At 39.5% G+C, this 18,623-nt stretch overlaps 2 protein-coding genes across 4 annotated transcripts in view; one reads left to right on the forward strand and one right to left on the reverse strand.

Moving 5' to 3' along the window:
* Nucleotides 1-13,994, reverse strand: glt1d1 (glycosyltransferase 1 domain containing 1). Of its 2 annotated transcripts, XM_061278111.1 has the most exons (12): nt 13,588-13,994; nt 11,537-11,688; nt 11,326-11,431; nt 10,635-10,686; nt 9,710-9,746; nt 9,592-9,648; nt 5,601-5,699; nt 5,052-5,101; nt 3,478-3,521; nt 2,977-3,097; nt 1,444-1,542; nt 1-509 (listed from the first exon to the last, which is right to left on the reverse strand). In XM_061278111.1, exons 1-12 carry the CDS (start codon nt 13,653-13,655, stop codon nt 363-365), a joined length of 1,032 nt encoding a protein of 343 aa, XP_061134095.1. In that variant the 5' UTR covers nt 13,656-13,994; the 3' UTR covers nt 1-362. The 2 variants fall into 2 exon arrangements, with proteins under 2 accessions (XP_061134095.1, XP_061134097.1); XM_061278113.1 differs by lacking the exon at nt 1,444-1,542.
* The window catches only part of slc15a4 (solute carrier family 15 member 4), a 17,240-nt gene continuing 12,035 nt past the window's right edge, over nt 13,419-18,623 (forward strand). The window contains exons 1-5 of one of the 2 annotated variants that reach the window (XM_061278110.1): nt 13,419-13,578; nt 14,468-15,096; nt 16,879-17,171; nt 17,911-18,055; nt 18,187-18,267. In XM_061278110.1, coding sequence (XP_061134094.1) covers nt 14,512-15,096; nt 16,879-17,171; nt 17,911-18,055; nt 18,187-18,267 — 1,104 coding nt within the window. In that variant the 5' untranslated portion in view covers nt 13,419-13,578; nt 14,468-14,511. Of the gene's footprint in view, nt 13,579-14,095; nt 14,265-14,467; nt 15,097-16,878; nt 17,172-17,910; nt 18,056-18,186; nt 18,268-18,623 lie in introns of those variants that run through there. The other variant, XM_061278109.1, reaches the window with a different exon arrangement.

An 18,623-nucleotide genomic window follows, 5' to 3' on the forward strand; every position in this document is an offset into this window, starting at 1 on the left:
AACATTTTATGAATTTAATCCAAACAAATAGTGCAAGTTCAGATGTATACTTGAGCAAATATTTTGCAGTTGTATTGCCTCATAGTTATCCCTTTGGATCCAAGCACCAATACAAAATGTATAGTTTAAAACATTTACTTGTAAAATACAGCAATATTGATTAAGAATATACCCACAAACTAAATATTTTTCTTTTCAGTTTATCAGTCTTATATAAAAAAAATCCCCAAATCCAGCTACATCAACGTTTAAGAATATTTATATGTAAACAGGTATATAAACGAGACAGACCAAAACCCACAAAAGTATTCGCGTTTGTGTAGACATGACCGATGTAAACTGAAGACTTAGGCGATGTGGCCTTAGTGCAGCGTGTCCACCAACCTCAGGTAGGTTTCTCTCTCTTGTTTTAGGCTGTGATGTTTCACCACGTAAGCTTTTCCATTCCTTGTCACTCTCTCTCTCAGCTCATGATCTGACAACAGCCTCTGAGACTGATGTACAAATTCCTGGCAGTGATAAAAGGCAAAATAAATCTTATTTACTGCCAAAAGCCACTTGAGACCTGCCGCTGAAGTTGCCCTGAAGAGGCTTTTAAAGCACAAAGCCACATTTACAAGACATGGGAGGAGAAAGCAGATCAAGCATTTGCATTGATAAGTAAATACTTCAAAAGGATGGAGCTATTTGTAGCTTCAGGCCCAAATCAAGGCCAATAGACTTTCCCTGCTTTATTCTATAATGGCTGTCATTTCCAACTTTATTATGAAGAATAGAATGAAAAAAACTCGCAACTCTGAAGATCATTACCCACCATCTGTCACAGAGACCTACTGGGTAGGAGGGTAGGGGAAAAAAAATTAAAACTAATTAAAACGTGATCAATGCTTAGTGAAGGCACCATTACTTAACATATGGTGTATCCACAATGCATTTGGTGGACCTAATGGCTCAACAGACTGAGAAATACTCAGCCCATGTCTGCTCACGTGAGGCGATGCCCGACCCCCAGCCATCATCCATGGAGAGGACTAATCTACCATTGTTGGCGGAAAGTATCTCAAGCCCTGCTGTATTTCTTTTTCAAATTCATTTGACTTGTACTCTACTTTTCAAACCTGCAATATCTATCGGAATTACACAAATTGAAGTATGAACTCAGTTAAAATTGCTCAGACTGTGTTAGATACACATCTTTGCAAGGTAAAGTACACTCTCATTTACAGTTTTTCAATTTGGCCTGTTTGCGGTAAATACTTGAGTGGGATGGCCACTGTAGCTTTTTGTTCAGTTTTGCCTGTTAGCGGTAAACACTTCATTGAAATGACTGCAGTCGCATTTTGGCCAAAGTCTTGCAAGATAAATTCAAAGCAGTCTATCAAGCTAGTCTGTATTCAAGCGAAATATAGTATCAGAGCATGTGAGAGGGCTTCTGCTGTATACCTGAGGGGAAGAATAGAGCAGACCAGTGACCTCATGTTGCACCACGGCTTTATTTCCTGGAATGTCCCTGGCCACTACAGGTAACCCCAGATCCATTGCCTGCCAGAGGACAAAGCAATTAGATTCTCTCCTTATTGTAGACAGCGCAGTTCATTGCTCACTTCCTCCCAAGCACAATATGTTGTAACTTGTGGCTTTGTGTTAAGCACAGGCATTTCGGACATGGGTCAAAAGAGCAAATTTACTCCTGAATATTGCACAAACATTATTTGTATATTCATCCATAAAATCAACCACCTATTATCAAGCAGTCAAAATGCAATATATGACTCAGGCACACAGTTACAGCCAGAAGCTCTCATTCACTCATGGGTATTTGAACGATGGGAATGATGGGTAAATCTTGGGCTTTGGATATTTGCTCCAGCTTGCAATAGTTATACAGCGAACAGCATATACCTTAATAGAAAAAAAAAAATGTATTCATGTGACGATACTGATCATGTTATTTCTCAAAATAATTAGGACTGACAAATATCATTTGTATATCACTTAATATGTAATATTACTTTAGTTCTAAAAATATTTGTCCAATGTTTCATCACCGGTGAGCTATTTTTTATTTTATTTTTTCTTGAACAGGCTTGTGCATTACTTATTGTGGTCCTTCAGGGCTACCTGGTGCCCGCGGGAACCCCACACCATGTGCATAGGTGTCCTCTGTTCTAGTGGAAACGGAATATGTGACGAGCCAAGTGGCCACGTGCATTTATGACACCCCCTCAAAAAGCCAGAGCCAGCAAAGTTATCAAAAATGTCATACACAGTGAAATCAAATGTATTTCTGGGCTGTCACACATACGCTTGTTTGAGTGAGAGGCAGCATTTTGCAGTGACCTCAAGGCAGTTCACTAAGCTTTTAGTCTGCCTGCCGAGAAAGTACATGAGGAAAGTTTAAGAGGTTGCTCAAAATGCAAATCCGCACGGTGCATATCTGGCATTAAATGCATATCTGGCATTAAATGCAAGGGTGTCACACAAAAGTGACACATTGTCTGGGTTATACAATTAAATAGTGTGAAGTAACTGTGCAATTGTCCTAATCCTGCCCTGCTTCTTCCAACCTAATATATATTTTTAATTGTGTGCACCAGAGCCTTTTTGTTGCCCTGCAATAAATGTTCCCATGTAGGCTATGAAGTGTCATGCTGGATATTCAGAATCATGTGACATTTAAACAGCATACCTAAATAAAAGTACATGAGATGCGGGTACTTTGGGGAAAATCACTTCCAATCTCATTCAGAATTAAGAATCTGTGTCAGCTCATGCCTTCAGCGGGTTGTTGAGACAAACACGCAAACATAGTAATCCGACCTTAAGCCTACAATGGATTGACTTAAGTGTGTTTAGAAGAGATAAAGTGGATTTGGCAGTTTTGCTTGATCATCATCGTGTTAGTTTCTTTTTGTTTATGCATTGTGAAGTGTTTCACAATGTTTTCGTTTACCCTTGAGGCCATCAGGTGTTTACCTCCAAGATAGCTGCTGACATGCCCTCTGAGATGGAACTGTTGACCACAGCAAAGCACCTTTTCATGGCGGCGTGGAGCTCAGGCTGGCTCCTCTCCCGGGCTAAGAAGACCCCTGCTGTTCTGCAGAAGCAGTGACAAAGCTCAGTTCTGGCGTAACTCAGGGCTCACAAAGGCGTGAATGATGGGGCGGTAAGCTTAAGGCAAGAACCACTTGCACTACTTGTGAGGTAAACACTGACTTCAGGTGAAGTCCTAACCAAAGAGCACAAATTATATCGTAGAGACATGCCGTGGCCAAACGCAAAGATCAGGCCAGATCATGAAGTGGGAGGATGTGAAAAAGGACCCGAGATTCATTCACTTAGCTTCCTATTCGGTTGTTTTGCTGCATATGCAGTTAGAGTTTCGGGAAGAAGAAAGCAGCTTCTTGAGCAGTTTCCCAATTCCCAAGATCTTTTATATAGTGTGCAACTGACTGTGAAAATTAAATGGCCACTTACCTCTTCACAACAGCTTCGACTTCATCAGTAAGCACAGGATCGATCTTGGGAGAAACATCAGCTTCATTATCATTACGAATGCAAGGAGGAGAAAATAAACAATGACACAATGACTTCTACAGAGAGCAAATCATTTTCTGAAAATCCAGTCTTCTCAGAGATTGGGGTCAGGGTCGGGTGGATGGCCAATCTGATTAATTGTAATGTGGGATTTGTGTGCATTAGCTTAACCTCAGAAAAAGTCACATATCAATTTAGGTCAAAGATGTTGCCAAGCAAGCTTTTTCCATTACAGCACACGCCATGTTGAATCCAATTACAATACAACTAACATTTTAGTATGCTACAATAATCTACAATTTAGTAGCTAGGGTTGCATTATAGTTCATAAAAGCAGAAGAATATTCAAATATACTGTATTTAAAGAAAGAATCATGCTCAAAACGTTGTTTTGTTTCTATACAACTGTGATGCAGTGACATAGGAGTGACATGCGTCATTAGTGACAAAGTGACCTGAATTTCCATTCCGTGGATTTATGGTGCACCACGGCAGCTTGAGCAAAGCATGTATCATTTTGACAGTCACGAGTCTTTTTTATTTATTTTTTTAGATTTCTTGATTATGCATGTTAACTGTACTTATTTTGAGTGCGAGAGCCCGGAGCAATTGTGGACGAATGTGGGAATCATAAAACAAATGTTTCTTTTAATAAAATGCGTATATACCTTTCGATTTCTCCCAAGACTGAACAAACAACCTTCCGCTGTGATTCAGCCGTGGCGAGTTGAATCATATATCTCTGCTTCAGCTGAATCATTTTATCAAAGGAGGACACAGAGGAGAATGTTGCAGCAGGAGACAGTGGATAAGCCCTAAGCCATGTCTAATAGTGTTTTCAAGACGCAAAACAGAACTTTTACTTGACACTACTTTTTAAAACGGAGAACAGTCACAGAACCCCTGAAGACCGGTGTCATATCAAAGTACTTCGGGAGAAGATGAAGACACAGTGAGAAATCAATGAGCAATAGAAAACGGAATTGGGGAGAAATACGGCAGGCCAACTGGCTTCTGCCTTCTGTGTTGTATTAGTTTTGGAAAACTACATACATCAAGTCATGGTGGATGCATTTGACATAAAGGAATAATACAATACCAAGGACAGAAATAATTTGTGAGACAGGGCAAAAGGTGATTTATCTCAGATCACATGTCAGATCCAGGCTCAACCATCCGTGCTTTGAAAAAGAAGAGCCCTAACTGTATACATGACTAGTTAGGTAAGCGCTCATCTGAAATATTCATTAAGCAGATGGCAATTTGACACAAAAGGGAATTAAACAGGCACTATAACTGAATGAGTCCCAGCCCGATTGAAGAAGATTTATGTGTGGCATAAAATACAATTGCAGGTAAATAGTTAAAGTGGTATCCCTACTACATTATGTCCAATTAGTAGCTGCTGGCACTGTGTTTGATAGCTGATAGCAACAATATGTAGAGTTATGATTCAAACACTTGACAAACGTTGGGGTGAAAATCACACAAAATACTTAAGCCTGTGTACTTACCCTTGGACCAATGATAAGAAGCACATTCTGAGGATTCTCACTATGCCACTCTGAAAGATAAAAAAAAAAAAGGCAATTTGGAGTGGGGAACAACACCTTACTTTTTCTGTTGCCCTGTCAGAGAAATCTGAAAAGACTGAAATAAAATGTGGAGATATTTCTACCCCATTAGCTGTCAGTGATGTTAATTCAAATAACATTGGGAGATCAGATTTTGAAAGCGTCTGTGATTATTTCGTAGGTACAGCTTCAAAAAATTGTTCATAAAACAGTCTCAGAGGATCCATCATGAGCTGTCAGGAGAGGTGCTCCGCTGTTTGACATACGTACATTTACAATTTAATGTTACTTAAGCATAGATTTAGCACTGTCTTGAATGCATAGGGGCATTGTACAAGTAGGGTTTGAAGCAGTCAGGAAATCTTTAGGTGATTCTGAAAACAAGATTACAAATGTCAGCAATGAAACCAGTTCCGTTACGTTCAAAGAATGTGGTGCCAGAAGTCTTCCATTTAAACAAGGGCGAGCAATTTTCAATGTATGATGTACCTGAAAAACTCTGCACTAAATAGAGAGGGTCCTTGACTCTTCTGAGACCACAGATCAAGAGGAAGACATGAAGCCGTTCCACATGCCCACCACTTACACCTGGAAGAAGGCCAGACACAAAACGACGGTGCTAAAATAACAAAACACTGCATAATGAACATCCAAAGCACTGGCAGGTAATGAAAGTGATGCATCACCCAAGGTCATGAAGAAAATAAGACAGCAGTGACTAATGTGTTTGCGCAATTCTCTGATCAGAGCTGTAATGCTCAACAAAGAAATTGGGAAACATCGAAAGGCTGTGGCCTAATCTCTGTAAGTCATAACTACACAGCCACCACGTGAGAGTGTCAAGAGCAGCATCGAAATTGCTGGAAAAGATGTAATGATGTCAAATTGTTTGAGGAAACTATTGAGTCAGCTCTTTGCTCAATGCATCCGAGGTTGGATGCAATCCAGAGATTAGAACCCAGCAGAACAATGCCACTGACTACAAATCAGCAGCTGACCTTCAAAAGGCATAAATCCTTATAACTCCCCCACCGTATGATTATTACGGTATAACACATGCATGCACGAACACACACATGCACGTACACACGTGCGCACACGCACGCACGCACACATGCACGTACACAGATGCGCACCAAATGTAAGAGTTGGTTTCACAGTTGTCTGTAGGAGGAAGCTGTCATGCAAAAACAGTTCAGAAATTCTGCACACTATAGAACACTTTACCAACTGAACTGTTTGTTTAACCGTCTTTCACTTATTAGATTACTATTCAACTTAGAAATAAGTATAGGGTGGATGTACTGCAGTTGCATGACGTTCCATGACTTAGTTGATGTGTTTTGGTTCATTTCAACATCCATCAGTCCGTCCGTACGCCCTCCCACCCAACCTAGTGCTCAATCGACCTACCAAGCATGTTTTAGGCATGTGTGAGGAAACCGGAGTGCCTGGAGAAAACCCACGCGAGCATTAATTTGCAAATTCAAATCAGGTAGCCTGACAGATAAATCGCTACCTATCAACATTGGAAAGTGATATTTGCGCTGATGATGACAAGGGTACATTGTAAATACCCACACTATGATACCACAAACATGCATATGTTAAAAGTACCATGACAGTCAGGAGAAATCCCCTATCCCCTGCATGCTGTCACTTTAAGTCCAGATCAGGAGGCTGAGGCAGTTCTTTAACGCTATTAAAGAGGATCTAAACGTGACAGCGTGGAGTCTGGGCATTGACCCTGATCCCTGGAGCCTATTCTCAGTGTAGCGCTACATTCTCTTGGAAGTCATTGCATTGATTTGTGTGACGCAAAAGCTCATAGAATCTGGTTAACATCTAAATTCTAATATCAGAACAAGGTGCATGAAAATGTATTTTTCATGAACGGATATTTTTTTTTGCAAAACCCAACTGGTTGCCGACAGAGCAAAACAGAAAAATAAAAGCAAATCCAAATACATGATAAATACACAAACTGTACAACGTCCATCCATTTTCTGTACCGCTTTGTCCCCACGGGGTCGTGGCCATGCTGGAGCCTATCCCAGCGGTCATCGGGCAGTAGGCAGGGGACACCCTGAACCGGTTGCCAGCCAATCGCAGGGCACACAGAGACGAACAACCATCCGCACTCGCACTCACCCCTAGAGGAAATCTGGAGTGATCAATCGACCTACCAAGCATGTTTTTGGAATGTGGGAGGAAACCAGAGTGCCTGGAGAAACCCACGCGGGGATGGGGAGAACATGCAAACTCCACACAGGGAGGGTCGGAGGTGGAATCGAACCTGCACCCTCCTAACTGTGAGGCGGACGTGCTAACCAGTGCATCACCATTCCTACGTAATTTTGTTAAATAGACATCCAATATGTGACTATATTGTCTGGTCTCTTTTTTTTTTTGGAAGATGATCATCTCCATCACCTAGGGTTGGTATTGGTTAAGCGTTGGAAATGTAATGGTGACCTGTCTGAATTCATCTTTTCAAGGTTGATTTCATTAGATATGTCAGTCGCACCACCTCCCCCCCCCACCTTTTTGGTTCACTGAGCTCTATGAAAAATGTTTTTTGTTTGTTTGCCTTTGACGGGGGCTGGGGGAATGAACAATTCCCTGATGCTTTGAACAGATTAGATTGGGTATGTGTGTGCATGAAAGTGGTCTTGACTTGAACGGCTAAAATTAATCCCTCCCCTGCTCTCCGACCATGCAATATGGTTTGCAAGGACTTGAACAATGACACTTTATGTCATAGCAAGAGAGACATTTCGGCAATAATAAAAAGCAGCAGTTGTCAGCAGGTAAAATACTCTATAATTTGCAGACATGCTCAAGTGGGTGTCTTGGTTGTTAACTGATGCGTATTTTAAACTATCATGAGAGAACTGCTTGCATATTTTCTCATACAAACAAAACAGGCACCCGCATATTAAAAGGGCAGACGGATTTATTAAAAAGAGACCAGACCTTATAATGAGAGTCTTGCTTGACTTATTTTGTTCTAAACAGTGGTTGTCAGACACTAATACACGTAGTCAATATACACTTATTGGAACCACTTGCAAGCAACCACATCAACAAGTGTTTTATGTCCAAACTAACACACACTTAGTATGTTAACCTGGACCTGGACTGAGTACTTGCAACTGTCCAAACTCCTTAAATCTGTGCCTTCAGGAAAACATGTCACACATAACACATTCAGGCAAGACTGCAAAAGAGAAGGCTCAAATAAGACCCCTTTTGTTCAGTCAATTTAACAATGATTCATTTATGTCCGTACCAACGGATGAATGAACAGCTACACCAATCCAGGAACACATGATGGAGTGAGCCTGGCTGCACGTGTGTGTGAGCCACAGATGGAGAATGAGAATTGAAACTTAATACAGATAGTTTCAATGGATGACACTAATGGATTTCTGTCAGGTTGCATTTCTACATTTGTGTTAAACTAAACATTAGATGTTTATACGCTTTGGCGCCTTCAAGTAGTCGAAGTTCAAAAGATAATGTCATGAACATTTTATCCATCCACCCATCCTTAAGGTAAAATATTCCTTTATTTCTCCCACATGGGGAACTTTACTCCTAGGAGTCAATGATGAAGAAACAATGTTACCAGTGATGTGCTTCATGAACACAATGCCATATTGAAAGTAACATAGCAGTAGATTTTAGAGGATGACACATCAGTCACAATATATATCCTTAGTAGTACTTGTGAGTCGGATTTCAAGGAGACGAGACTTAGAGCAATTAGCATGACTTGCAGAATTTGTGAAGTGGTGGTGACAAATGGCCCAAAGCTGGAGAGCTATTAATCAAATGTTCTCTGTACACAACACTGAGGTAGCAAGATGGACCTCATGTTGCAAAAGCGCAGTTGCATTAAGCACAAATTCATAACGTTTACATTGTCACCAACAGAAGTGTTGCGTTGTTTTGGAAGTCATTTATATCTTATAACAAATGAACTATTATGATGCAGTGTATACTACATGATACAGATTAGTGTAAAAAAAAATAATCATGATTCCGAGTGGACACTTCCATCAGTCATTCAACTATTTCTACGGCTTCTCCTGTTCTGAGACACTTCTGAGCTTGATCTTATCCCTGCTGACTTTGGAGAAGAGCCAGACAATCTAGAGTAACAACAATTTACACCAACTATATGTATGGTCAACTAACCACACAATCACACTGAGGGGTGAAGGCTTAGACTGTTTGCGATCAGAGTGAATGTATTTTTCTGTAAGCCTGCAAATTGTTGCAGACGTTCGCCTTACAGTAACGCGCCCAAACAGAAATAATGAACGTTCTATCTCCTTGCACCTCACTCCTGTTTGTATGTTAGTGCCTAAATAGTTCACTTCACAGAAATAGTTTATTTTGAATGACTTGAAGGGAACAGTTTATAAAAATATATTTTGTACAAAGACTTAAAAAAAAAACATGAGAGTGATACCTGATCTCCGTAAGAATTCAGACCAGCTGAAATCCTCTGTTGCTTGGGTTTCAATACCTTTAAAAATAATGCATATTGTTATTATATTGTATATATTACATTTTACATTTTAGCTTACCTTGTGGCTGGACTGAGATTTTGCTGCTCTGGGAGTGCTATAGGGTGGAGTTGGGGGCACAGGAAGCAGATTAATTTATGTTAAAGTAAGACAGCTAAACAGTTGAGCACGATTTTGCATTTTGCTTCACAACACGTTGATTATCTTTAAGTACAGTAACTGCTTCATAAATGACAGACAAGGCAATTATCGTGTACTGTCAAGCTTTTCAGACTTAATTTGTCGTTTAAAAGGATAAACATAGGTAGGATAATCACAATCTCTACATTATAAAGAGTAGATGGAAAATCAAATGCCAGGATGCTATCGCCGTGGATCTGCACATGTGTTTTTTTTTTTAATCAAGTACAAAAGGTGTATGCGTCAACCTACTGCTGGCACTAAACGACAAATATAGCATGCCACAAGCTCCAATCTGCAATTTATTGGTAGAATGTAATCGGGAAAATAAAACGATGTAATACTGTTTTAATGCCAGATTGGCATGGGGTATGCAGCCTATTCTCTTTGCAATAAAAGCCCCTCTGCTATTTTTATTGAAGTAGTTGCTCCTGCTGTTTGTTGATGTGCCATAAATGCAAATAAATAAATAAAGAGCATTTTTCTTTCACTATATAGTGGCTTGTAATGGACTAAATGATTCGTCTTAAGTTCTACATTTGATCCCAAAATAAAATACCATCCCTGGCATTAATTTTAATCACATATTTATGTTAGTTGTAACTTTGTGTGAGCAAGAAAGTTAATGTATACGGACAGAGGGTAAACATAGTTGTGAATAATTTAGCGCATGAATAAATCACCCCTTAAGAGTGAAATAAGGTTGGGAAACAGACTCGTAGGCAACAGACCAAACATTGAAGCAATTACTGCACTTTAAATACTGTCGATGGTGTAACGGAATACAAAAAGGTAAAAACCCTACCAAATATAGCTCAGCCTCTTTTTTCAGTTCTTTTGTAAATGCAACAGCAAACCTGTTCAAAAACACATTTTATTATCACCCTCAATCTTGCAGAAAACATTTCAGTACAATACTTGGTCTTAAATTAGCCTCTATAGGCAGCAACAATTTCAACAAATGAAAAGAAAACAAGCAATGGAAAATACTATGATTGCAAAGCTGACCAAGAAAATCGGATTTGAAGTACAAATAAGGTAGGTCAGAAGAAAAAAATGAGGAAAAAGGCAACAATAATGGGGATGCATCTACAGATGTGAGTTTCGTTAAGAGATCAGTAGGTTAACAGATTTCTGCATATTATAACAACGTTTTTTGCACAAGAAGGGAATTGCCCAGATTCAGCTGTTTTCCTCGTGTCCAAACTTTCCACAGGCCACTTACTAGATTTACATGACAGACCCTCTGTCTGTTTACATCTTAACAAAATAAGAGCTGACTGAATTAAACGTCTGAATAAAAATGACCTCTCGACATCGAATGCTTCTCTGATCCATTACTTACGGGGCACTTGTATTGCAACCTATTGCAGTGCCTATCACCAATTTTTTAGCTTCCTTTTTGTCAACTGAGAATATTGTGTGATGTCAAACCCTAACCCTAAAGATGAAGAGTTTCAAAGATTCACTATAACACAAATAGTCAGCAATGTCACCGTGCTTTACGTAGAACCTTTGCCATAACCACACGTCTCGTCTCAACTTTCACATCTTCATTGATGTCTGTTCCACCAAAGATAATGCCAAAGGGTACTTGGATGTCTGTTTTGAAGGTCACACATAGATTTGTTCAGGCAGATTTGGGAAAGATAACAGTTTACTTGTACTGGATGACACGATGGATTGAAAGCAAAACATACAATTTACCTAGCAGAAGTCTGCCTGCTTTGAATAGATGAATGGCCAGTGCACCCTCAAACTGAGGATTTTGTGATACAAGATTTGCCACGTCTGAGGAAGACTCAAATTCTTCTGCATGTCTGAGCTCACACGTGTGACCCGCCGATTCAATGTGGGACCTAAAAATGAGGGTAATTAAAATATGTACAGTTCAATGGAAAAATATTTGTGATTTCAGGGTTTGTTCGCATAAGTATTGAAACATTGAAACGTTTTGGCTCATTAAAGCAATATTAATACATCTCGAAAACAACCAAAGTAAATACAAATTAAATACAGAAATTATTTTTTAAAGAAAAAAGTTCCGAACCTAGCTGGGCCCAAGTAATCGTTAACTCCTGAATTAATGGCAATTGACCACCATTTTTGAGAAGTGAAGTTGAATTGGCCACATCTCAGCTTGATAGATAAATAAAAAAAATAGATAGATAAATAAATAAATACATAAATAAATAAATAAATAAATAAATAACCTCCATAGACGAAGTGAAGTAGGCTACGAGATCTTTTTTTTTTTTAAAGACATCATGCCACTATCCAAGAAATTAAAAAAAAAAAATTAGGAAAGCCACTTAGACAATTTAGGATCTCCATAGAATGCACTTTGTCATGATATATTAATTCATTTTGTGAAACGCTGGATTTTTTATTTTAGTGGCCTTCTACCACAATTAATTAAATCAAAAATCAAATTTGAAACAAATGATTGAAATAAAAGGACTTTCCATTGACATTCTTCTTTTGGAATGCACCTGTATGTGTGACCAGACCATTATCTTAAATAACTTTTTAAATCTCAAAACTGTTTTACATTATGTTGTATGCACAGATTATTTGCTGTGATTATGGTTTAGAAACACCTGAAAACTGCTGTTTGGAGACCATGTCAATCCAATAGGTATAGCGTTAAATATTTTGTAAAAATAGCAAAAATTAAATTGTGGTGATGTTTAACTGTACCTTAAATTTGACTTGCAAGTGTAATTGCAGTCAAAAGTGGTTGTACAGTACTGTGCAGTGTGCACGTGACTCGGAGAGATTTAATACTTCAGCATGGCCACGTTTCTGATTTTTAATAGTAAAAAAAATAACCGTTTGATTTTGCTGTCCACTTCACAGATATGTGACTCTGTGTTGTTCTATCACATACAGGCCCAGCAGTAAACATATATTTACGTTAGTGATTCGAAGATGTCAGAAGAAGTTTGGGGTCCACTGAAGGTCACGATAGGAAAACGTACGGCTGATTTCAACTACCGGTTTTTCCATGTATAATGCGCAAAATTTAACTAATTTATTGTCCTAAAATCTGGGGTGCGCATTATACATGGGTACAAAAAAATATATATATTTATTTTTTATTTTTAATCCGGATATGATACGGAGGCCGCCATGACAGATGCGCTTTCTTCCATGCTGTTCACTTCAAACACGCTCCATACGAACACAATGCTCTCGTATCAGACGCTTGCTCGATCACCTGCTCGTTTGCTGTCACAATGTACCCTACACAAATCCGAAACATTTCTTGGCTATCGAGTTTGCTAGCGCATGCGCAGTGATACTGACCGCAGAATAACATCCGGTTGTTCCCAAAGGTGATCTTTTTTCTGAAATAATTTTACGTTTACAGACTTAAGTAGGAGTCAAAATCTGGGTGCGTATTATACATGGGTACAGGCTTTTTTCCAGCATCAACATGCCATTTTTAGGGTGCGTATTATACATGGGGGCGCATTATACATGGAAATAAACGGTACACTTAAAGTTGATCTTTGCATGCTTAAAATAAATGACAGTTCCCCTCGTTTTTTTCGGAGCACTTCTGCACACTATTCAGATTGTTTTAGCTGAAACAGAAACCAAGTCGAGAATCTTAACAGCAGACTGGCAACATCCATCCGTGCTGTCAGTAGGCATGGATACCGCCTAGGTCAACAATTAATCCCTGAGCTCTTCTTTATTGCGGTCATCATTGCATTACCTGAGACGTGCAACAACTACTCGAGGTAAATTACCTGATTCGCTCAGCAGTGGTATGATTTCCTGATTTGGGATCGAGACAAGCGAGAAAAAGTAATTTCATTTTTTTTTTTTAATATTGGAAAGGTATGTACGCAAATGCGCTAGTAAACATGAAGAGAAAGATATTGCAGACTAGCAAATCTGGTCGAACACGTTTCCTGGAGGCTCATTCCTTGGGAATTTACTTGGACTGTTTACATGTCCGTTCTCATAACAGTTCCCCGGAAACACAGACACAGCTGATTGCTGCGACTGTTCACCTTTCAAAACGACACGATATAATGACTTTGAGGAAAAATGTTTAAACCAGCATATCCTCGACGTTTCTTATAAGGTTATCTCAACAGTAAAGGTGGTGACATGAAAAACGTATAAGCGTGCAAACTTCGACGTCCCACTTCCTCTTTTTAACTTGTGACGTCAAATGCGTTTTAGCAGATCTCCAAACAACGTGGATGTACTGACAGCAACAGTGGACAGAGTAACACTTGTGTTATAACTCGCTTATCGAACCACGCGCAAATCCAGCAGCTTGTTGACTGCTTGGGTGTCACGGGGTAGTGATGTGACTTCTGGTTGTGTTCCAGTTCTCCATGAAGTTAACGTTTCAAGGATAAACAACATAAATGGAGATAAAGCCTCCGTTGGACGCGTGTCAGTAATCTTCACGGTAATGTGGATCTAAAGTCGCACCGAACTGTCAGATTGCTGAAGTAAAGTTAGCTAAGTTGACGACTGTATGTGCCAATATAATAACATGATATGGCCGGCCGGGTCTTATGTTTCAACACTGCGATGTTTTCATGCCGATGCTATTGAACTGATACGAATAGATTGAATCGTGATTCCAATCATTTGTACTGATCGTTGCAGGACTGGCCTCTATATAAGGAAGGAAGTTGTCAATCCTTTTGACAATGGCTATCAACAAGCATACCAACGAGAGCACACCTCTCTTGGACTCGGATAATGGGACTAATAGGAGACCGTCAACCCCATCAGTTTTCCAGGGAAGAAGACTTGCATGTGCTGCTATCTTGCTGGCTGAATCACTGGAAAGGATTGCATTCTATGGCATTACATCCAACCTTGTCCTCTTTTTGAATAGTAGCCCTTTCTATTGGGAGGGCACGCAAGCCAGTCAGGCTCCCCTGATGTTCATGGGGGTAACTTACCTGATATCCCCATTTGGAGGCTGGTTGGCCGATGCATACCTTGGCAAGTTTTGGACTATTGCCTCAAGTTTGATTTTGTACTTTATAGGTATTCTATTTTTCCCTTTCCTTTCAAATGAAGACACCAGAGTAAATATGTGTGGAGAAGAGCCTGCATTTCCAGTGCAACCCGCTGAGTGTCTCAGCACAAACAGTACCCCTCCAAGCAATGTGACCTGCCCCATCCGTGCACCTTATTGTGGCCCTATAGTTTACAGTGGACTTTTTTTCATTGCGTTGGGTGTAGGGACTGTCAAGTCAAACATCACTCCATTTGGAGCAGACCAGGTATTGCACGAACAGCATCACGTTGTGATTTTAACCGTGTTTAATTAAGAATACAAATGCCAATCCAATTGTTGTGATCAGTCTTTTAACGTCAGCTTGCATAATTGGGAATGCAGTCAGACATAGTTTTGTCAGACGTGTGATTTACTTTATCTTTACCATGAGGGTTCTATTAGACTCGCATATTATTCATCGTCAAAGGCAGTTTATTGTATTTTGCACACATACAAAATCACACACAGAGTCACGACCACAAACATGCGTAAGGAAAGTACCAAACATGGAGAATAAGAAGTGAAACAATGCTCCCATTTCGGTAGGGAGAAAAAACTTGACTGCTAATATGCATATAAATGTTAAAAAACAAGCAGTGATCAGTTTTCTAAACCTAATCACACCAGCCATGAGAAAACATTTTCACAGGAGGGCTGATATCGTTACCTCAGAGAGCGGCCCGTGCTCATTATACGTTTCTGACTTTGTGTCAATGCTTTTGATCATGAACAACCACACTGCTTCAGATAAGACCCTTATGTTGCACGGAACCAAAAGAGAAAAACAGAAATAAATAGGTCTTGGATTTCACATCAATCAAAAACATAACAGTGTACAGAGTAGATAAGTCAGACATTTGAATGTAACTGATTGCCAATGGAAGAATCAGAGGCACACATGTTCCAGTAAGTGGAGGTGAGCCAAACATTTTTAAGTGCTTTATAAACATTGTACTTTTCTGCACGATTCTATAACATTATTTTACTTTTCTAAAATCCACACAAAAACAGTGAGGAACCTCAGAAATTAATTTAAACTCTGAACCACTGTTCTGTTTTTCCTTTTCATCACATACAGATATTATCTATTTGTTTCCTCCAAAGGAATAACTCTATGTGGGTCACTGCTGTCTCAAGAATACATATTGAACCAAATGTTGTGTAATCTATTTCTGTTATTGTGCTATCACCAGAGGCTTCCTTAAAGAAACAGATCAAAATTCTTTGTCCGGTATTTGATTCCCTGAAAGAAGATTAATCCACAGGCAAGAACCTAAAATGACTGTATGTTGCTATTTTGGACATTTTGGACCAATTAATGTGTCACTAGATCATACATTTTGGACTGGTTTACTGAATTATTTTGATAGAAGTATTTCCATAATACACTGGGATAGGCTCCAGCACACCCGTGACCCCCGTGGGGACTAAGCGGTACAGAAAATGGATGGATGGATGGATATTTCCATAATTTAGATAGCACTTATACCGTCAGATTTCATGTTCTTTCTTGGAGAAACATTACGCCACTTATTGAACAAAAACGTGACTGATTGTCAGCAAAATAGGAGGGCATCCATGTAGTAAATACAATAACACAAGTCTGAAAATATTAAAAGGAAAATGGCAATATTTTGGATAGGGTCTGTCTCACAGAATCTATATTCACCTTTTTTCAGAGAATTAGATGGCATTGATATTTGCAATTTTATCCCATATAGACATTGACTAATCGAATGCTGGAGAAAGAATTTTGACCCGTCTGATCTTTTCACATTTCACCGCTCAAAATAATACCAGCTTTTTTGCACAGCAGATGTGATCAGGTTGTTAAACCTTTTGAATATCTTTTGAGTACAATAAGGACTTCAAGTTTTGGTGTTTTTGTTAACTTACTGAAAATGCTTTTTCTGGAGTTCATTTATGGGCATTTCTGAGGAGGCTTTATGATTTGCAGTATTATATATGTGTGTGTAACAGCAACACCTTTGTTGATGTTCTCCAATAGGTCAAAGACCGAGGACCGGAGGCCACACGCCGATTCTTCAATTGGTTCTACTGGTGCATTAACCTTGGTGCCATCTTGTCACTGGGAGGTGTAGCCTACATCCAGCAAAATTTCAGCTTTGAGCTTGGCTACATCATTCCTACCGTGTGCCTTGGGATTTCCTTCCTTGTTTTCCTCCTGGGCCGCACCGTTTTTATCACCAAGCCTGCTGATGGCAGTGCTTTCACTGATATGTTCAAGATACTGAGCTTTGCCTGTTGCTCCTCAAAACCCAAAGAACCTGACTTGCTCAGGTAATACGTCGCCCTTGTCTATTTGTAAAGGTGAACATTCCGCACCTATATGAATAACAACATGATTGTGCTGCGTCAACGGACTCTACTAAGTTAACCCACTGGAGTTTGTTGACAGCTCGGTGTGGTCAAACCCTTTTCTCATCGCTCATTTAATCCTGATGCTTTTTTTTCTTCTGTTACTGTCATCCATCTTCCGCAAGGATGTTCTCATGTGTGTCTGCTTGACTTAAAACCAAAACTAGATAATGACATCTGAAAATCTGAAAATTGACATTGTAGTTTAAATGACCAAACACAAGTAGGTTTAAAGAAACTCTTATTAAACCATTTCTCCTGAGATTGTGATTACATGATGTTGAAGTTTCTATTCCATCTCTAAAAGACTCTTATCTACTTAATTTGATTGTATATAGGTTGAAAAGTATGTTACTGACCCCCCCAACAAAAACAGATAATTTTAAAGACCCATATATCATAATATTGTATTGCAATTTTCCTTAAAACTTCATGAAATTAATGGCAATGTTTTAATTCTAATTTCTATTTCCTGGTGGTGAAATGGCCACAAAAGGGCGGCCGATACCAGTATCGTTAAGTTCATTGGAATTTGTACTGTAATGGAGGTGTCGGGATGGAAACCCAAACTTGTGACACTCAGAACCTTGTTAACATGTACAGTGATCAATGTCAGTCACAGATAAAAAAAAAAGAAGTATATATTCTTTTTGTTTTGTAGAAGCAACAAACCAACTCTGTTGGATTCTGCCAAAGTGACCTATGGAGGAAAATTCCCTGAAGAGAAAGTGGAGGAATTGAAATCTTTGGTGAAAATCCTACCGGTTTTCTTAGCCCTTATTCCTTACTGGACAGTGTATTTCCAGGTAAATCAGTTGGGAATTTATAAGATGTATTTTATACAGTGACAAAAGTGAGTCTATAAATATAGAGAAAGCACATTAAAGTTGGTCTGGGAATTGTTTTTTTTAATGTTAATCTGTTCATGACATTACAGATGCAGACGACATACATCCTGCAGGGCCTCCATCTTAGGATTCCTGTTGCTGCCTTGAACAGCACGACTGACTCCCACATGGTAAATAAACAAGTCATGCCACAACTGGTATAGATTTGTTGGCAAGATTGGATATTTCTTTTTGTATACTGCACCTCAATACCACTCCACCACGTTTCGTACAAAAGGAACCTAGATTGTTGACAATCTACTCTCATCCTCGACAGTACACTTTCCTTCACCTCCCATAAAAGCATCATCCGGTTCACTTACTTCCATCTCAGAAACATCTGCCACCTCCGTCCCTCACACACCCCACACACTGCTGCCATCCTCACTGTCCGTCCTCCCCGTCACGTCACTTTGGGTCACAGGGCATTCAGCCATGCTGCGCCCCAGCTCTGGTACTCCCTCCCCCCTGACCTCCGCAACACACA

Source organism: Syngnathus typhle, linkage group LG5, assembly GCF_033458585.1.
Source record: "Syngnathus typhle isolate RoL2023-S1 ecotype Sweden linkage group LG5, RoL_Styp_1.0, whole genome shotgun sequence".
Classification (NCBI taxonomy): domain Eukaryota; kingdom Metazoa; phylum Chordata; class Actinopteri; order Syngnathiformes; family Syngnathidae; genus Syngnathus; species Syngnathus typhle.